Source organism: Peromyscus eremicus, chromosome 12 (genome assembly GCF_949786415.1).
Source record: "Peromyscus eremicus chromosome 12, PerEre_H2_v1, whole genome shotgun sequence".
Lineage (NCBI taxonomy): Eukaryota > Metazoa > Chordata > Mammalia > Rodentia > Cricetidae > Peromyscus > Peromyscus eremicus.
Genome location: NC_081428.1, coordinates 72,827,076 through 72,842,769, shown reverse-complemented (window position 1 = coordinate 72,842,769; position 15,694 = coordinate 72,827,076). Strand labels below are relative to the sequence as shown.

At 43.8% G+C, this 15,694-nt stretch overlaps 1 protein-coding gene across 1 annotated transcript in view; it reads left to right on the top strand.

The window, feature by feature from the left end:
- The window catches only part of Cdc45 (cell division cycle 45), a 35,066-nt gene that overhangs the window by 869 nt on the left and 18,503 nt on the right, over positions 1-15,694 (top strand). Inside the window, exons 2-7 of the mRNA XM_059276948.1 lie at positions 21-80; positions 1,060-1,152; positions 2,217-2,354; positions 3,523-3,669; positions 6,098-6,153; positions 14,266-14,314. Coding sequence (XP_059132931.1) covers positions 21-80; positions 1,060-1,152; positions 2,217-2,354; positions 3,523-3,669; positions 6,098-6,153; positions 14,266-14,314 — 543 coding nt within the window. The remainder of the gene's footprint in view (positions 1-20; positions 81-1,059; positions 1,153-2,216; positions 2,355-3,522; positions 3,670-6,097; positions 6,154-14,265; positions 14,315-15,694) is intronic.

The window sequence follows — 15,694 nt, the reverse complement described above, 5'->3', positions numbered from 1 at the left end:
GTCCGCATTTCCTTCGACAGAGGGTCCTTCTCTTTGTGGCCTCGGATGTGGATGCCTTGTGTGCTTGCAAGATCCTTCAGGTGAGCTTTGAATATCTTAGGAAGGTTAGGGCAGGGGCGAGAGGTGAGGCAACAGGGTTGGCCCCGGCAGGAGGTGGGGCGCAGGAGGGGAGGGACCTGAGGAGCTGGTGAGGGAGCGGTCCCTCTCTGAACTGTACCGGGACTAGAGAAGTGTCAACAGTGAGACAAGTAAGTAGTGCTTTGTTTTTGCTTTGTCTTGTTTTTACAATAACCCAAGTGAAAATGGCTTCACTTCTGAAATCTTTGAACCTGTAAATGACCTCGCAAAGATGGAATTCGAGAGAGGGCTGTGATAGCTGGGAGTGGCGTCATAGTGAGTGCAGGAAATACAGGAATCCCTGGTCTATTAAAGAGAAGGTCAGCCGGGCGGTGGTGGCGCACGCCTTTAATCCCAGCACTCGGGAGGCAGAGCCAGGCGGATCTCTGTGAGTTCGAGGTCAGCCTGGGCTACCAAGTGAGTTCCAGGTGAGGCGCAAAGCTACACAGAGAAACCCTGTCTCAAAAAAAAAAAAAGAGAGAAGGTCATTAGTTTGGGCTTCGACTATACTGTGGTTTTTACAGTGAGTGGGGGGGGGGGGGTCAGGAACTTTTCAGAACACCTGTAATTAAAATTACTTTTCCCCTCAGTGTTTGACTTTGGCAAAATTTGACAGATTTGGCAGAACTGTGCATTGAGCACGCACACCCCTGCCACCTAGCTTCTCCTCCTGATTTTGTTGTTTTGAGACAGGTTTTTTTGTGTAGCCTTGGCTGTCCTGTAACTCACTCTGTAGACCAGGCTGGCCTTGAGATCCCCCGGCCTCTGCCTCCCAAGCGCTGGGATTAAAGACGTGGGCCACCACTGCCCGGCTCCTACTGATGTTTTACCAAACAGGGTATCACATAGATCTTCTCTCAGCTCAGCTAATTTGTTTGCTTCTGGTGATTCAAGGTAGGTTATCCTAAATGACGGTGTTCTAATAGTATGCTTTCTCTCCAGGCCCTGTTTCAGTGTGACCACGTGCAGTATACCCTGGTTCCAGTTTCTGGGTGGCAAGAACTTGAAACTGCATTTCTTGAACATAAAGAGCAGGTATGAAATAATGAATCTTAGAATAATTAGTAGGGTAAGTGTGTTTTGAAGTGTCTGTTTCATTACACTTCACGTTATGAGGGCAGAATCAACATTTGCCAAAAAAAAAACCAAAAAACATGACTTTGAGGCAAATCTGAACTACATATAGCAAGTTTGAGGCCAGCCTCAGCTACATAACAAGATCCTGTCTCAAAAATAAAAAAGATATGCATGTGGACAGTATCTACTCTGACCTCACTTATTTTCCTAGGATACACCACTGCTTTCTATTATCTCCTCAAGAAAATACATTCCAGTTTCCAAACACGTTTTCCCTTTGGATTTAATTGGCAAAACCAAGACTCCTTACCTCTCGACCTGGGGCCAGACAAGAAATGGGACATATACGGAGTGGGTAGAGTGTGTCAAAGGTCTCTAGAGTCCCTGACCACTTCTAGGGTGACTTGGAAGAGATTTATTCATAACTCAAAGTGCCTGTACCAACTGAGCTTTCCCCTCAGTGCTGTGAGACAAGATCTTACTTGATAGCCTATGCTGACCTTGAACTCTTGGGCAGTCCCCCTTGGCTTTTGAAGTGTTATATTACAAGTGTGAGCCCACCCAGGCAGTTGGGGAAAGGTTTTTCTGTAGTGGGTGGTTTGTTTTGATAAAGGACTGACTGTTTAGGAGGCCATAAAGTATGGGCTGCCCAAGATTTCCTGCGAACCTAACCCACACAGTGGTTGCTGTTAATGTGGTAAGGCAGCAGGACAGTATAGTTAGCAGTATTCAGAGAGACGTTGGTTTGCGTGTGGAGTCCTGGTCTGTTCTTCATTAACTATTGAGTCTGTGCACAAGGCTTGAGTTTGCTGAGCCGCAGCATGCTCTTCAGGAAGCACGGAAAGCCTCAGAGTCCATTTTACAGTGTCATCTGGGAAAGGCAATAACCAGGCCAGCTGTGGGCAGTGTTCCTCCTGGGCCTGGCCACGTGTGCTCGGCAGAGGAATGCCAAGATTGACAGGGCTGAGGGAGGAGGGGCCTCCTTGGTGCAGTTACTTTACAGTGTCTCTATCGCCTTTCAGTTCCGCTATTTCATCCTCATAAACTGTGGAGCCAACGTAGACCTATTGGATATCCTTCAGCCTGATGAAGACAGTGTATTTTTTGTGTGTGATACCCACAGGCCAGTCAACGTTGTGAATGTGTACAATGACACTCAGGTACCTGGCCCTTTTAGAGCCTTCCCTTATGTGTGCTCTCCCTTTAATCAGTCTGTACCTTCTTATGCTGTGGCAGCATTGCATGGATCTTCTCCAGTTAAGGGGTATCTTCAGTGCAAGAACCCCATCTTACCTGCTCGTGGGCATGTGCACAACACGTTTGTGGAATTGCATCATCTGGAAGGTGGAGGGTCAGGATATTTTAGCCCCAAATGGCTCTACTGTACTTATTCTGAACCTCTACACCTTAAATATGCAACCTAGCATAGACCAGCTGACTAAGCAGTCTGACTTGGTCTCTTGCCACGTGGCTTCAGACTCTGAAATCCTAATAGAAGAAACTTCTTCAAGAGAAGTCAGTCTGGAATTGCTATGAGAGACAAAAATTGTATTGGCTTAGTGTAAGTCTCGACCTACTTATCTCTGTAAGAAAACCTCTGAGACTGGGTACTTTATAGATTAAAGTTACATTTAGCTTACTGTCCTGGATATTCAAGAGCGTGGTACAAACATTGGCTGTGCCCTTGTGAGACCCCTATGGTGAATGGTCTCCCAAGAGAGGAAGTGTGTGGCAGAGGGAGAAAGATTCCATGGTGAGTCAGGAAACAGCAGCAAGCTGAGGAAGTTTTATAACCACCCTGCCGGTGGAGACCAAGCTTCTGTGAGGCCTGACACACTTCTAGAGATGGTGTTAACTACATCAGCAAGGGGAGAGCTGCAACTGACCTAACACTTTCCAGAACCCACCTTTAAATGCTCTACTTCCTCAACACCCTACACAGTCAGCAAGCTTGGTGGACCCTTTGGGGAATAAACATATCCAAATATCCAACCATAGCAACATTTTCACATCCTCAATCAAAAGCCAACTGGTGGGACTTTTTTTTTTTAATGTATAGCATAAGAAAGAAATGTTTCCCAGAGTAGACTGTAAATGCTGTTCAAAATTTAGTTTCATAATTTGTGCATGCCATGTGGGACAGCTCTGCTGCTGTACGGAGCGGTATGGAGAAGCCTAGAGCTCTTCTTAGACAGGTGCTATTTGTATGTACAGAACACTTGGGAGTCAGCTGATTAAGAAAAAGTAAGAGTCTACACAAGCATCATGAGAAATTGTTTTTTGGCAGAGAGAGAAGAAAATCATAATTGCTTTTGTTTTATAACATAGATCAAATTGCTCATTAAACAAGAGGATGACCTTGAAGTTCCTGCCTATGATGACATCTTTAGGGATGAAGCAGAGGATGAAGATCTTTCAGGAAGTGAGAGTGATGATGGGTCAGAGCCTTCTGAGAAGCGGGCGCGGTTAGAAGAGGTACGTTTGGGCCGGGTGGGCATTCTGGAGGAAGCATAGTTAGGAGAGTTATGTGTGAGCCAGGTGTGGCATTCTGAGCCTGGGCACATGGGGGGGGGGGCTACCAGGCAATGGGGAGTGGGGGACTTATTAGGTGTAGGTATAGATTCTGTCTTCTATCCCCTATCTTTGTGGCTTCAGGCAGATTTCTGGAGTTACTTGAGCTGTATCTTTATCTTACCTTATAGGAGGAACCTGGCAGAGGAAATGAAATTTAGGTCAGTTTAGCCCTATCTAGGAAAAGGTAGCAACATTCACACACACACACACACACACACACACACACACACACACACACAAAGCCCTCACCATGGAGAAACATTAAACATTCGCTTCCCCACAGAATTGTTCATTGCAGTTACCATCAAGGTACCGTGTGTCTGTGGTTCATTGGCCAGCCGTGTGTAAACACTCTAGGGAAGGCGTTTTTGTGATCTGAGATTGGCCAGGGATCTGCCCAACATAGGCTTCCGCCAGCTGAAGGGTAGCGGGTAGGCGGTGGCTGTCCCTCCACTGTGGACAGCTATGTTTTGTTCTTCTGTTCAGCATCACTGTCGAAGGAACCTGTGGCACCTGATCCTGTGGCACAGTTGGAATTTGCCTCTGGAGTGTCTTAGGGTTTTCCTTTCAGACTTGGCCCGGGGTTTCCAAGGATGTGCCTTAGTGGAACCCTTTCTGGCCGTATTTGTGACACTTAGGACGTGGTCAGTCTGAGGCAGGTCAGAGTCCTTCACAACTAAGTATCCTGCTGTCTCCAGTCCTCACTCGTCTTCCTGTCACAGAGCTCTGGGTGGTCTCAGGATGTCGGCTCGGACCTGCTCTCATGCTGTTCCTCCAGCTATCCCTTCATTTTGTTTACTTCCCAGCAGACTTGCTGGTGCTCATCTGAAGAAAGCATAATCGTACCCCGATTAAGGTTTTATTTTTGAGACAGAGTCTTGCAGTATAATCCAAGTTAGCCTCAAACTTTGATTCCTGTCCTTCAGCCTCCTGAATGCTGAGCCTACAGGTCTGTGCCTCCATGGTTTCTGATGAGACATCCAGTCATGTATTCTGCTTTCCCACACACATAAGGGATTGTAGGATTTTTTTTTTTTAAGCTGTTGTTTTGTGTATGTGCATGAGTTTTTGTTATTGCCTTTTTTTTTCTCTTCAATACTCAGGAGTTTGGGTTTTTTTTCTGTGTGAGCTTCCTTTGTTTTTTTTATGGAGATTTTTGGTTTGGGGGTGTTTGTTCTTTTTGAGACAGGGTCTCACTATGTAGCCCTTCCTTGCCTTGATAAGGCATCTTTTGTTGGGGACTTTGTTATCCTTCTGTTGGTGTGCCCAGGTTGGCAGCTTCTTGGCCTTCAAGTCTGGATGAGCCAAAAAGGGAAACCAGGCCACACAGAGGTCCCTAACTCGGCACCTGTGCTGCTACCTTTGGAGTCATACTTAGCCTCTGTAACATCTGTGGGTTTAGATATGTCTAGCAGGCACTAAGGATCACAGCTCTATCTTCCTGGCTATAATACCTAGGTATTTTGCATGCTGAATAGGCAGAGTGGCCAGATGCTGAGTGTAGCGTGGAGCACATGCAAGGAAAGCCTGTGCTCTTCAGTATTTGGATGGTGTCTGCCAAGTTCTGGAGGCCAAGTGACCCAGTCGTCCCCTTCCTCAGCGATTCAGGTTTCCTGGTATAGGCTGGACTTGGAGCATGGACAAAACCCACATTCTCCCTCAAGGGGTCTCTGCCTAGGGGCGTCTTTCAAAGTGCCTTGTCAGGCTTAACCTTTTTTTTGTTTGTTTGTTTGTTTTTGTTTTTGTTTTTGTTTTTTGTTTTTGTTTTTTTTTTTTTTTTTTGGTTTTTTTTTTTTTTTTGGTTTTTCGAGACAGGGTTTCTCTGTGTAGTTTTGCGCCTTTCTTGGAACTCACTTGGTAGTCCAGGCTGGCCTCGAACTCACAGAGATCCACCTGGCTCTGCCTCCCGAGTGCTGGGATTAAAGGCGTGCACCACCACCGCCCGGCAGGCTTAACCTTTTTGTCTTAGATTTTCTATTGCTGTGACAAAACGCCATGAACAAGGCAATTTATAAAGAAAACATTTAACTTAGAGCCCATGGTTGCAGAGGGTTTCAGTCTGTCATTGCCATGGCAGGCATCGCACTGGGGCAGTAGCTGAGAGCTTACATTCTTAGCTGCAAGTAAGAGGCAGACAGAGCACACTGAGAATTGAGTGGGCTTTTGGAACCTCAAAACCCACCCCCAGCAACACACCTCCTACACGGCCACACCTCCTAATCCTTCCCAAACAGTCCCACCAACTGGGAAACAAGTATTCAAACATGAGCCTATGGGGGCCATTCTCATTCAAACCACCACACTTTTCTTTTGTTTGTCACTATTTCAGGAGATTGCGGCACGAACCACAAAGAGGAGGCAGCGAAGAGAGTGGGAGGCCCGGAGGTAAGTCCCGTGAAGCAGCTCTGCGATACCTTTAGGGCTTCCTGGATGCCAAGTTCCCTTAGTTAGGGCTGCCAGACAGTGGTGGGCACGCCTTTAATCCCAGCACTCAGGAGGCAGAGACAGGCAGATCTCTGTGAGTTCAAGGCCAGCCTGGTCTACAGAGTGAGTTCTAGGACAGCCAGGGCTACAAGTGAAACCTTGTCTCAAAAAAAAAAAAAAAAAAAAAAAAAAAAAAAAGGAGAGGAATCTTGGGGCCACGCCACTTTGGTGTGAGTATGTGTCTTGAATCACCCTGTGTATTGTCCTTGGGTTCTCCCAAATCAGGCCCTTCTGTTAGGAATGATGCCTTTGCCAGATTTTTTTTTAGATGTAGATACTTTCATTTATTAAAATTTTTATAGAAGAACAGATACCTGCCAATTGTATAAAACCTTTCATTGAAAGAAATATGAGCAGAAACTAAGTTACCCATAATTTCTCTTACTGCATGTGTAAAAGAAGTGGCGCACTTTGAGATGAAAATGCTAGAATGATTATTTGAGCTTGAAGTAAACATGGGTTTGAACTGGGCACAGGAGGAATTGCTTGCTAAAGGTCTTAGCTATCAGCCTCTGTGGCCCAGCTGAAGGTTCTGCCCACCAACCACGGGAAAGAAGATTGCCCCTCCTATAAAAGACAATGTCAGGCCATTTCTGGAAGTGTAAGGATGACTAAGTGGAAAACTGTCCATAAGCTGATCACAGTTCAAGGTGTTTGGATTTCTTTTCTGAATTATTCTCTGAAACATGCTGAATTTCCCTCAGAATTATCCATATTTGTGCATATTTTACTATCAAACTATACATCTAATTTTGCATTTTCTGCTTAAAATAGTGAAGACAAGGTCTCACTGTATAGCCCAGGCTAGCCTTGACTTGATTTACGATGCACCTGCAGTTTCCTAGGTGCTAAGAGTACAGACAGGTACCACTATTTCTGACTATAATTATTTTTTATACTTCTGAATTCATTTTTGGTTTTTGTTTGTTTTTGAGACAAGAATCTCATGTAGTTCAGGCTAGCATAAAACTTGCTGTGTAGCCAAGGATGACCTTTAACTTTTGTTCTTAACTATTTCTACCTCTCTAGTGATGGGATTGCAGGAGATTATAGGTATGTGCCACCACACCTAATTTATGTGGTCCTGGGCTGGCACTCTATTATCTGAGCCATGTCCTCGAGTCACAGATTTTTATACTTCTGAACAGTCTTTTAAAAACTACTTAGTGTTTAAGGCTGGGTGTGGTGATGTACCCTTTTAAGTACAGCCCTTGGGAGGCAGAGGAAGGTGGTTCTCTGCAAGTTCCAGGCCAACCATGGCCACCTAGTCATACTCTAACTCAAAAAAATAAAAAAGAGGCCAGAGAGATGGCTCAGTGATTAAGAGTACTTGTTGCTCTTGCAGAGGACCTAGGTTTGATCTCAGCACCCATATGGTGACTCACAAGCGTCTGTAACTTCTGGGTACTCACAGGTACATATTCATACTCATAAAATATTTAAATTTTTAGTATTTGTTCTCTGTGTAGTTTTGGAGCCTGTCCTGGAACTTGCTCTGTAGACTAGGCTGGCCTTGAACGCAGAGATCCTCCTGCTTCTGCCTCCTGATTAAAGGCAAGCACCATCACCACCCAGCTTAGTCTGATTGTAATTTGTTGTGCCAGATTCAGTTGATAGGGAAACAGAGAAGTGGATCTGGGGGAGAGGGAAGGTGGGGTGGGATTGGGAGGAGTGGAGGGGAAACTGTGGTGGGGATGTAATGTATGAGAGAAGAATTTAAAAAAGAAAAAGAAAAACCCAATGCTGACCTTTGGCCTGTTGTTGGATATTTGTACACTGTGTGAAGATGTATTGCTGTGACTGGTGTAATAAAAAAACTGAATGGCCAGTAGCTAGGCAGGAGGTATAGACTTCTGGGCAGAGAGAAAACTCTGGGAAGAAGAAAGGCGGAGTCGCCAGCCAGACTTGGAAGAAGGATGGGCAGTATTGAGATGAGGTAATGCAATGTGACAGAACATACATTAACATAAATGGGTTAATTTAAGTTATAAGTGCTAGTTGAGAACAAGCCTAAGCTAAGACCAAGCTTTCATAATTAGTAATAAGTGTCATTATTTGTGAGCTAGCCATCCCAACGAGAAAGTACTGCTATTGGCTTCCATACACATGTACACACCTATACCACACCCAAACACACAAATTTAAAAATTCTTAAAAAATAAACTTAAAAAATGACTGGAAGTCTTTTTTTCAGTGCTATTGAAAAAAAGAGGGTTGTATTCACATATGGAAATAGCATACTAAACCCCATTAATATGCATAATTAATGTTAATAAAAAACCAAAGACCAAAACAAAAGAACAAGCCAGCAGTAGTGGCGCAAGCCTTTAATCCTAGCACTTGGAAGGCAGAGACAGGCAGATATCTGAGTTCAAGGCCAGCCTGGTCTACAGAGGAGTTCCAGGACAACCAGGGCTACACAAAGAGACCTTGTCTCCGGGGGGGAAAAAAAATTATAAGACTAGGCACAAACCCTCATCAAGGTTCGACAAGGCAACCACATAGGAAGAAAAGGGTCCCAAGTGCAGGCAAAAGAGTCAAAGATGTCCCCCACTCACTGTTAGGAGTCTCACGAGTACTAAATTTTACAAGGTAATGTATATGTAGAGGACCTAGTTCAGTCTCTGAACCCTGCTTAGCTGACTCTGTGGCCCCTGAGAGACCTGTTCTCATGGTGTCCTCCACTCCTCTGCCTTCTTCTGCAGGGTTCTCCTGGCTCTGCCTAGTGTTTGGCTGTAGGTCTCTGTATCTGCTCCCATCAGTGGCTGGATGAAGTCTCTCATGACAGTTGGGCTAGGCACTGATGTATGTGTGTAGCAGAGTATCACCTGGAATCATTTCATTGATTTTATTTATTTATTTATTTCCAGTTGTGTGTGGTTCTATCCTGGGTCTCTGGGCTGTCCATCCTAGCCATCCAGACAGTGTCAGGTATGGGCTCCCTCTCATGACATGGGCCTCCAGTTGGGCCAGTCATTGGTTGGCCACTCCCACAAGTTCTGAGCCACCATTACCTCAGCACATCTTGCAGGCAAGACAAATTGTAGGTCGAATAGCCATTTCCTTGATGGCTAAGGATGTTGAACGTTTCTTTAAGTGTTTCTCAGAAATTTGAGATTCCTCTGTTGAGAATTCTCTGTTTAGATCTGTACCCCATTTTAAAATTAGATTTTTGGTTTGTTGATGTCTACTTTCTTGATTTCTTTATATATTTTAGACATTAGCCCTCTGTCGAATGTGGAGTTGGGGGACATCTTTTCCCATTCTGTAGGCTGACATTTTGTCCTATTGATGGTGTCCTTTGCCTTAAAGAATTTTTTCAGTTTCATGAGGTTCCATTTATTGAGTGTTGTTCTTAGTGCCTATGCTATCAGTGTTCTGTTCAGAAAGTTGTCTCCTGTGCCAATGAGTTGAAGACTATTCCCCACTTTCTCTTCTATCAGGTTCAGTGTATCTGGTTTTATGTTGAAGTCTTTGATCCACTTGTTCTTGAGTTTTGTGCATGGCAATAGATATGGATCTATTTGCATTTTTCTGCATGCTGATGTCCAGTTAGACAGCACAATTTGTTGAAGATGCTTTCTTTTTTCCATTGTGTATTTCTGGCTTCTTTATCAAAAATCAGCTGTCCCTAGGTGTGTGGATTTGAGTCTCAGTCTTTGATTTGATTCCATTGATCAGCCTGTTTGTTTTTATGCCAATACCATGCATTTTTTTTTTTTACTACTATAGCTCTGTAGTATAGCTTGAAATTAGGGATGGTGATAGCTCTAGAAGTTCTTTTATTATACAGTATTATTTTAGCTATCCTGAGTTTTTTGTTTTTCCATATGAAGTTGAGTATTGTCTTTTCAAGGTCTGTAAAGAATTTTGTTGAAATTTTGATGTGGATTGTGTTGAATCTGTAGATTGCTTTTGGTAAAATTGCCATTTTCACTATATTAATCCTACCAATCCATGAGCATGGGAGATCTTTCCATCTTCTGACATCTCCTCCAATTTCTTTCTTCAAAGACTTGAAGTTCTTGTCTTTCATTTGCTTGGCTAGAGTTACCTCAAGATGTTTTATATTATTTGTGGCTATCGTGAAGGGTGTTCTTTCCTTGATTTCTTTCTCAGCGTGTTTGTCATTTGTATACAGGAGGGCTACTGATGTTTGGGGTGTTTGTTTGTTTTTAATTGATCTTGTATCCAGCCATTTTACTGAAGGTGTTTATCAGCTTTAGGAGTTCTCTGGTAGAATTTATAGGGTCAGCTTATGTATACTATCATATCACCTGCAAATACCGATACTTTGACTTCTTCCTTCCCAACTTGTATCCCCTTGATCTCCTTCAGTTGCCTTATTGCTCTAGCTAGAACTTCATTTACTATATTGAATAAGTATGGGGAGAGCAGACAGCCTTGTCTTGTTCCTGATTTGAGTGGAATTGCTTTGAGTTTCTCTCCATTTAATTTGATGTTGGCTATAGGCTTGCTGTAAATTGCCTTTATTATGTTTAGGAATGTTCCTTGTATCCCTGATCTCTCCAAGACTTTTATCATGAAGGGATGTTGGATTTTGTCAAAGGCTTTTTCAGCATCTAATGAGACAGATGATAATGTGTTGGGTTTTTTTTCTTTCATTTTGTTTATATAGTGTATTATATTGACAGATTTTCATGTGTTGAACCATCCCTGCATCTCTGGGGATGAAGCCTACTTGATCATGGTGGATGATCTTGTTAATGTGTTCTTGTGTTCTTGGATTTGGTTTGTGAATTTTTTTTTGTTTTTGTTTTTGTTTTTTTTTTTGTTTTTCGAGGCAGGGTTTCTCTGTGTAGCTTTGCGCCTTTCCTGGGGCTCACTTGGTAGCCCAGGCTGGCCTCGAACTCACAGAGATCCACCTGGCTCTGCCTCCCTAGTGCTGGGATTAAAGGCGTGCGCCACCACCGCCCAGCGGTTTGTGAATATTTTATTGAGTATTTTTACATCAATGTTCATAAAGAAAATCGGTCTGTAATTCTCTTTCTTTGTTGAATCGTGTAGTTTGGGTATCAGGGTGATTGTGGCCTCATGAAATGAATTCGGCAGTGTTCCTTCTGTTTCTATTTCATGCAGTTATTTGAGGAGTATTGGTGTTAGCTCTTCTTTGAAAGTCTGATAAGATTCTGGGCTAAAACCATCCGGCCCTGGGCTTTTTTTTGGTGGTGGTGGGGCATTTGGGTGACTTTTAATGTCTGCTTCTATTTCCAAAGTTAAATCAAGATCAGATAAACAATTTGAATAGACCTATAACCCCTAAGGAAATAGAATTACAAACCAATTTTCCTCATGAGCATAGATGCAAAAATATTCAGTTGAGTCCATTGCTATTGAGATATCAATGACCAATGACTATTAGTTACTGTTATTTTGTTGTTGGTGGTGGTGGTGATAAGAGTATGTACATGTGCGCACATGCATCCCTTTTGGTTTTGCTGGTGTGAGATTATTTATTTCCTGTGTTTTCATGGGTGTAGTTAACCTTTTTGGGTTGGAGTTTTCCTTTTAGTACTTTCTGTAGATATTTGGATAGATGTTACTTAAATTTGACTTTAGAGTCTACAAGACATCTGTCCAGGCCCTTCTGGCTTTTAGAGTCTCCATTGAGAAGTCGGGTGTAATTCTAATAGGTGTGCCTGTATATGTTACTTGGCCTTTTTCCCTTGCAGCTTTTAATATTCTTTCTTTGTTTTGTATGTTTAGTGTTTTGATTATTATGTGTTATGGGGATTTTTTTTTCTGGTCCAATCTATTTGGTGTTGTATATGCTTCTTGTATCTTTATAGCCACCTCCTTTTTTAAGTCAGGAAAATTTTCTTCTACGATTTTGTTAAAAATATGTTCTGAGCAGGGTGATCGTAGCACACACCTTTAATCCCAGCACTTGGGAGGCAGAGGCAGACAGATCTCTGAGTTTGAGGCCAGCCTGGTCTACAGAGCGAGTTCCAGTACAGCCAGGGCTACACAGAGAAACTGTGTTGAAAAAAAAAATTCTGGGCCTTTGAGCTGGATTACTTTTCCTTCTTCTATTCCTTTTATTCTTAGATTTGATCTTTTCACAGTGTACCGTATTTCCTAGATGTTTTGCATCAGGAATTTTTTACATTTAACATTTTCCTCTTTAAGGACCTCTCTCATCTTCATAAAGTTGGTTTTAAAGTTGTTTCCTTGTGCTTCAGCTGTGTGGGAATGTTCAGGACTTGCTGTAGTAGGCTAGCTGGGCACTGGTGGTGCCATATTGCCCTGGCTGTTGATTGGGTTCTTACACTGACATCTAGGCATCAGGGTTTGGGGTGATTATAGGTCTGGGTACTGATTTCTGAGTTTGTCTTTGTTGATGGATGTTTAGTTCCTTGGTTTCTGTTTCCTCTCAGGTCTTCTAGCTGAAGTGGCCTTTGATTAAGTAGAGGGTCTCCACCTAAGTTGGGGACTGGACTTATGGTGGCAGGAGTGGCCTCTGATTTAGCAGGAGATTCTCAGCAGGAGTTCAGGGCTGGGATATGGTGATGGGGAGGGGATGGCAATTAGGCATATGCCAGACAGGCCGTGACAAGGACGGGAGGTTTGGGGTTGGGTGGGCAGGAACTGAGTGTTGGCGGTCTGTGGGCAGGGGTGGAGGATGGGGGCTTTACATGGGGTTCTGGCTTTCAGCATGGCCTCTGGTGGAGCAAGGGGTTTCCGCTGGAGTTGTGGGCTGGAATATGTTCAGGGTGTTTTTCTTGACTGCTTTCAACTTTATTTTTTGAAAGCGAGGTCTTTCACTGAGCTTGGAGCTCATCAATTTGGCTAGACTGACTGTACTCTAAGCTTTGGGGATCACCTATTTCTTCTCCCCTCTCCTAACCCCAGTACACATAACACTTAGCTTTTTATATGGGTGCTGAGGACCCAAACTCAGTTCCTCATGCTTGCATAGTAGGTATCCTTTATCAGTTGAGCTATCTCCTCAGCCTTTTTTTGTTGTTTATTTAGAGACTTTGCCTAACTTGTAGCCGAGGCTGGCCATCCACTGTTCAGTCTCCTGTCTCAGCCTCCTGAGCACGGGGATTACAGATGTGTACCACCATGTCTGAGCCTTTCTCCATTTTTAAACTGTAGGTTACTTCTAGTACTTCACCCTTGCAAATAAATCTATAGTTAATGACTTTGTGCATGCAATGTCAGGGCTCAAACCTGGGACAAATGGCTGAGGTGCCTATTTAACATGTCAAAGTGGACCTGGCTGCCAGATTCTCCCAGCATCCCCTAGTCCCTACTCGTAACAGGGTATGGCAGGCATACCCAGCCCTCTACCCTAAACTCTCCAGCCCATGGGCTGTGCTGCCCTTCCCTATATAATCCAACGACCCCTTTTGTCTACCCTTTACCCTTCTGGCTTCTTGGTCTGGCTTTCCCTTCCCTCCCTCCTCACATGGCCCAGCTCAGTCATGTCCACTCTGGACTCTCCCAGATGTCCCTGCCTCTGGCTATGCTCTCCCTTTTATCTACAGTAAACCTTCTCCTCTACCATACCTAGGAGCAGTCACGTCCTTCCTTTTTTGTTGTTGTTGTTGTTGTTGTTTTTGAGACAGGGTTTCTCTGTGTAGCTTTGCTCCTTTCCTGGAACTCACTTGGTAGCCCAGGCTGGCCTCAAACTCACAGAGATCCTCCTGGCTCTGCCTCCCGAGTGCTGGGATTAAAGGCATGCGCCACTACCACCCGGCTAAGTCCTTCCTTTTTTCTTTCTTTCTTTTTTTTTTTCATTCACGCAGTATTGTGTCTTTCTTGTTTTTTGAATTGCTTTGAGATAATTTCTCAGGAACAAGATTCTGAGACAATACCTGCCTAAAATATATGTATACATTCTGCTGAAGAATCAGTAAGTGAAAACAAATGGTAGCATTATTTAATTTGCTTTTGTTTTTTTAAACTAAAGTTTTAGCCTTTTAAAAAAGTTTGCTTTCGTATCCTGCTGCTTCCAATCAAAGACACCATTTTGTGTTGTTACAGGAGAGACATCCTCTTTGATTACGAGCAGTATGAATATTATGGGACATCGGTAAGTATGAATAGATCTGATGCACTATTAAGTTCTGACTCTAGGGGTCAGTGTCCCAGGATGTAAGAGAGCAAACGTTCGACAGCCGAAAAACCTGGCTTGCATCAGAGTTGCATCTCCTCAACACTTGCCTTTGGGTGGTGGTACTCCTCTCTGAGCTGTCCGCTCCTGTTCCTCTGGAAGCTGACTAGAATGGATGCTTCCCAGTCTAGTTTGGTGGTTTGCCTTATCATTTCATTTACTTATTTATTTTTTACTTTATGGTGGTACAAAAGTGATACATAATCAGTAAAATCAAATTTTTTGAGACAAGGCCCTCTTATACAGCCCTGGTAGCCCTGAGCTCCTGGCTTCAAATGATCCTCCTGCCTCCACCTGAGTAGCTGGGAGTATAGTTATACACTACTCTACCTACCAAGATTAAAGACCATAATGAAACTCTTTCTGCTTCCTGGAAGCCTTGACATAAGCTGTTCTGCTTTGCCATGCCCTTCCCACTGTGGTGACTGAAACCGCAATCCAAAATACATCTTTCCCCTTTGTAAATAATAATAATATGCTTTTCTTTCTTTTCAGATTTTGTAGTGCTAGGGACCAAACCTAGCGCTCAAACGTGCCAGGAAAGTGCTCAGCAATGAGCCACCCCTCAACACTTGCTAATTTTTAATTCTAGAATCAAGCAAAACTTTATTTCATAAAGTAAAGCCAGACATGGTGGTGCACATCTTTAGTCCCAGCACTCGGGAGGCAGAGGCAGGTGGATCTCTGAGTTTGAGGCCAGCCTGGGCTACAAAGCGAGTTCCTGGATAGCCAGGGCTGCACAGAGAAACCCTGTCTCAGAGAGAGAGTGTGTTCTCCATGCTTCACATTCTGAATTTTGAACTTTTCTGGGCTGCTCTCTGATTGTGTCTCACAGCCACAGTGGTCTAAAGCATCTAGTCAAAGGTCCAGAGGAACCAAACGTGCTCTGCAGGGTGGCGCAACTCAGCTAGAATGCTGGGCAAGCTAGATGAGTGAATGCTGCTTATTTTGTCTTGTTTTCGCAGGGTTGGGTGTACCCATTGTAAGTTGAGGGCGTCTCCACTCCTTCCAGAGGCAGCTGTTAGGGTAGTCTGCCTTCATGCCATGTAGCTGCTGACAGCTATTGTTCATCATCAGAAACACAAAGTAAGGGAGCTAGGGAGATGGCTCAACAGTTAAGAAAGCAAATACTCTTAGAGAGAACCCAGGTTTGGTTCCCAGCACCTACATGGCAGCTCACAGCTGTCCATGAGTCCAGGTCCAGAGTATCTGTCTCCTTCCTCTGGCCTCTGTGGGTACCAGGCACACATGTGCACAGACAAAACCCTCACACATAAAATAAACCAAATCTTTAAGAAT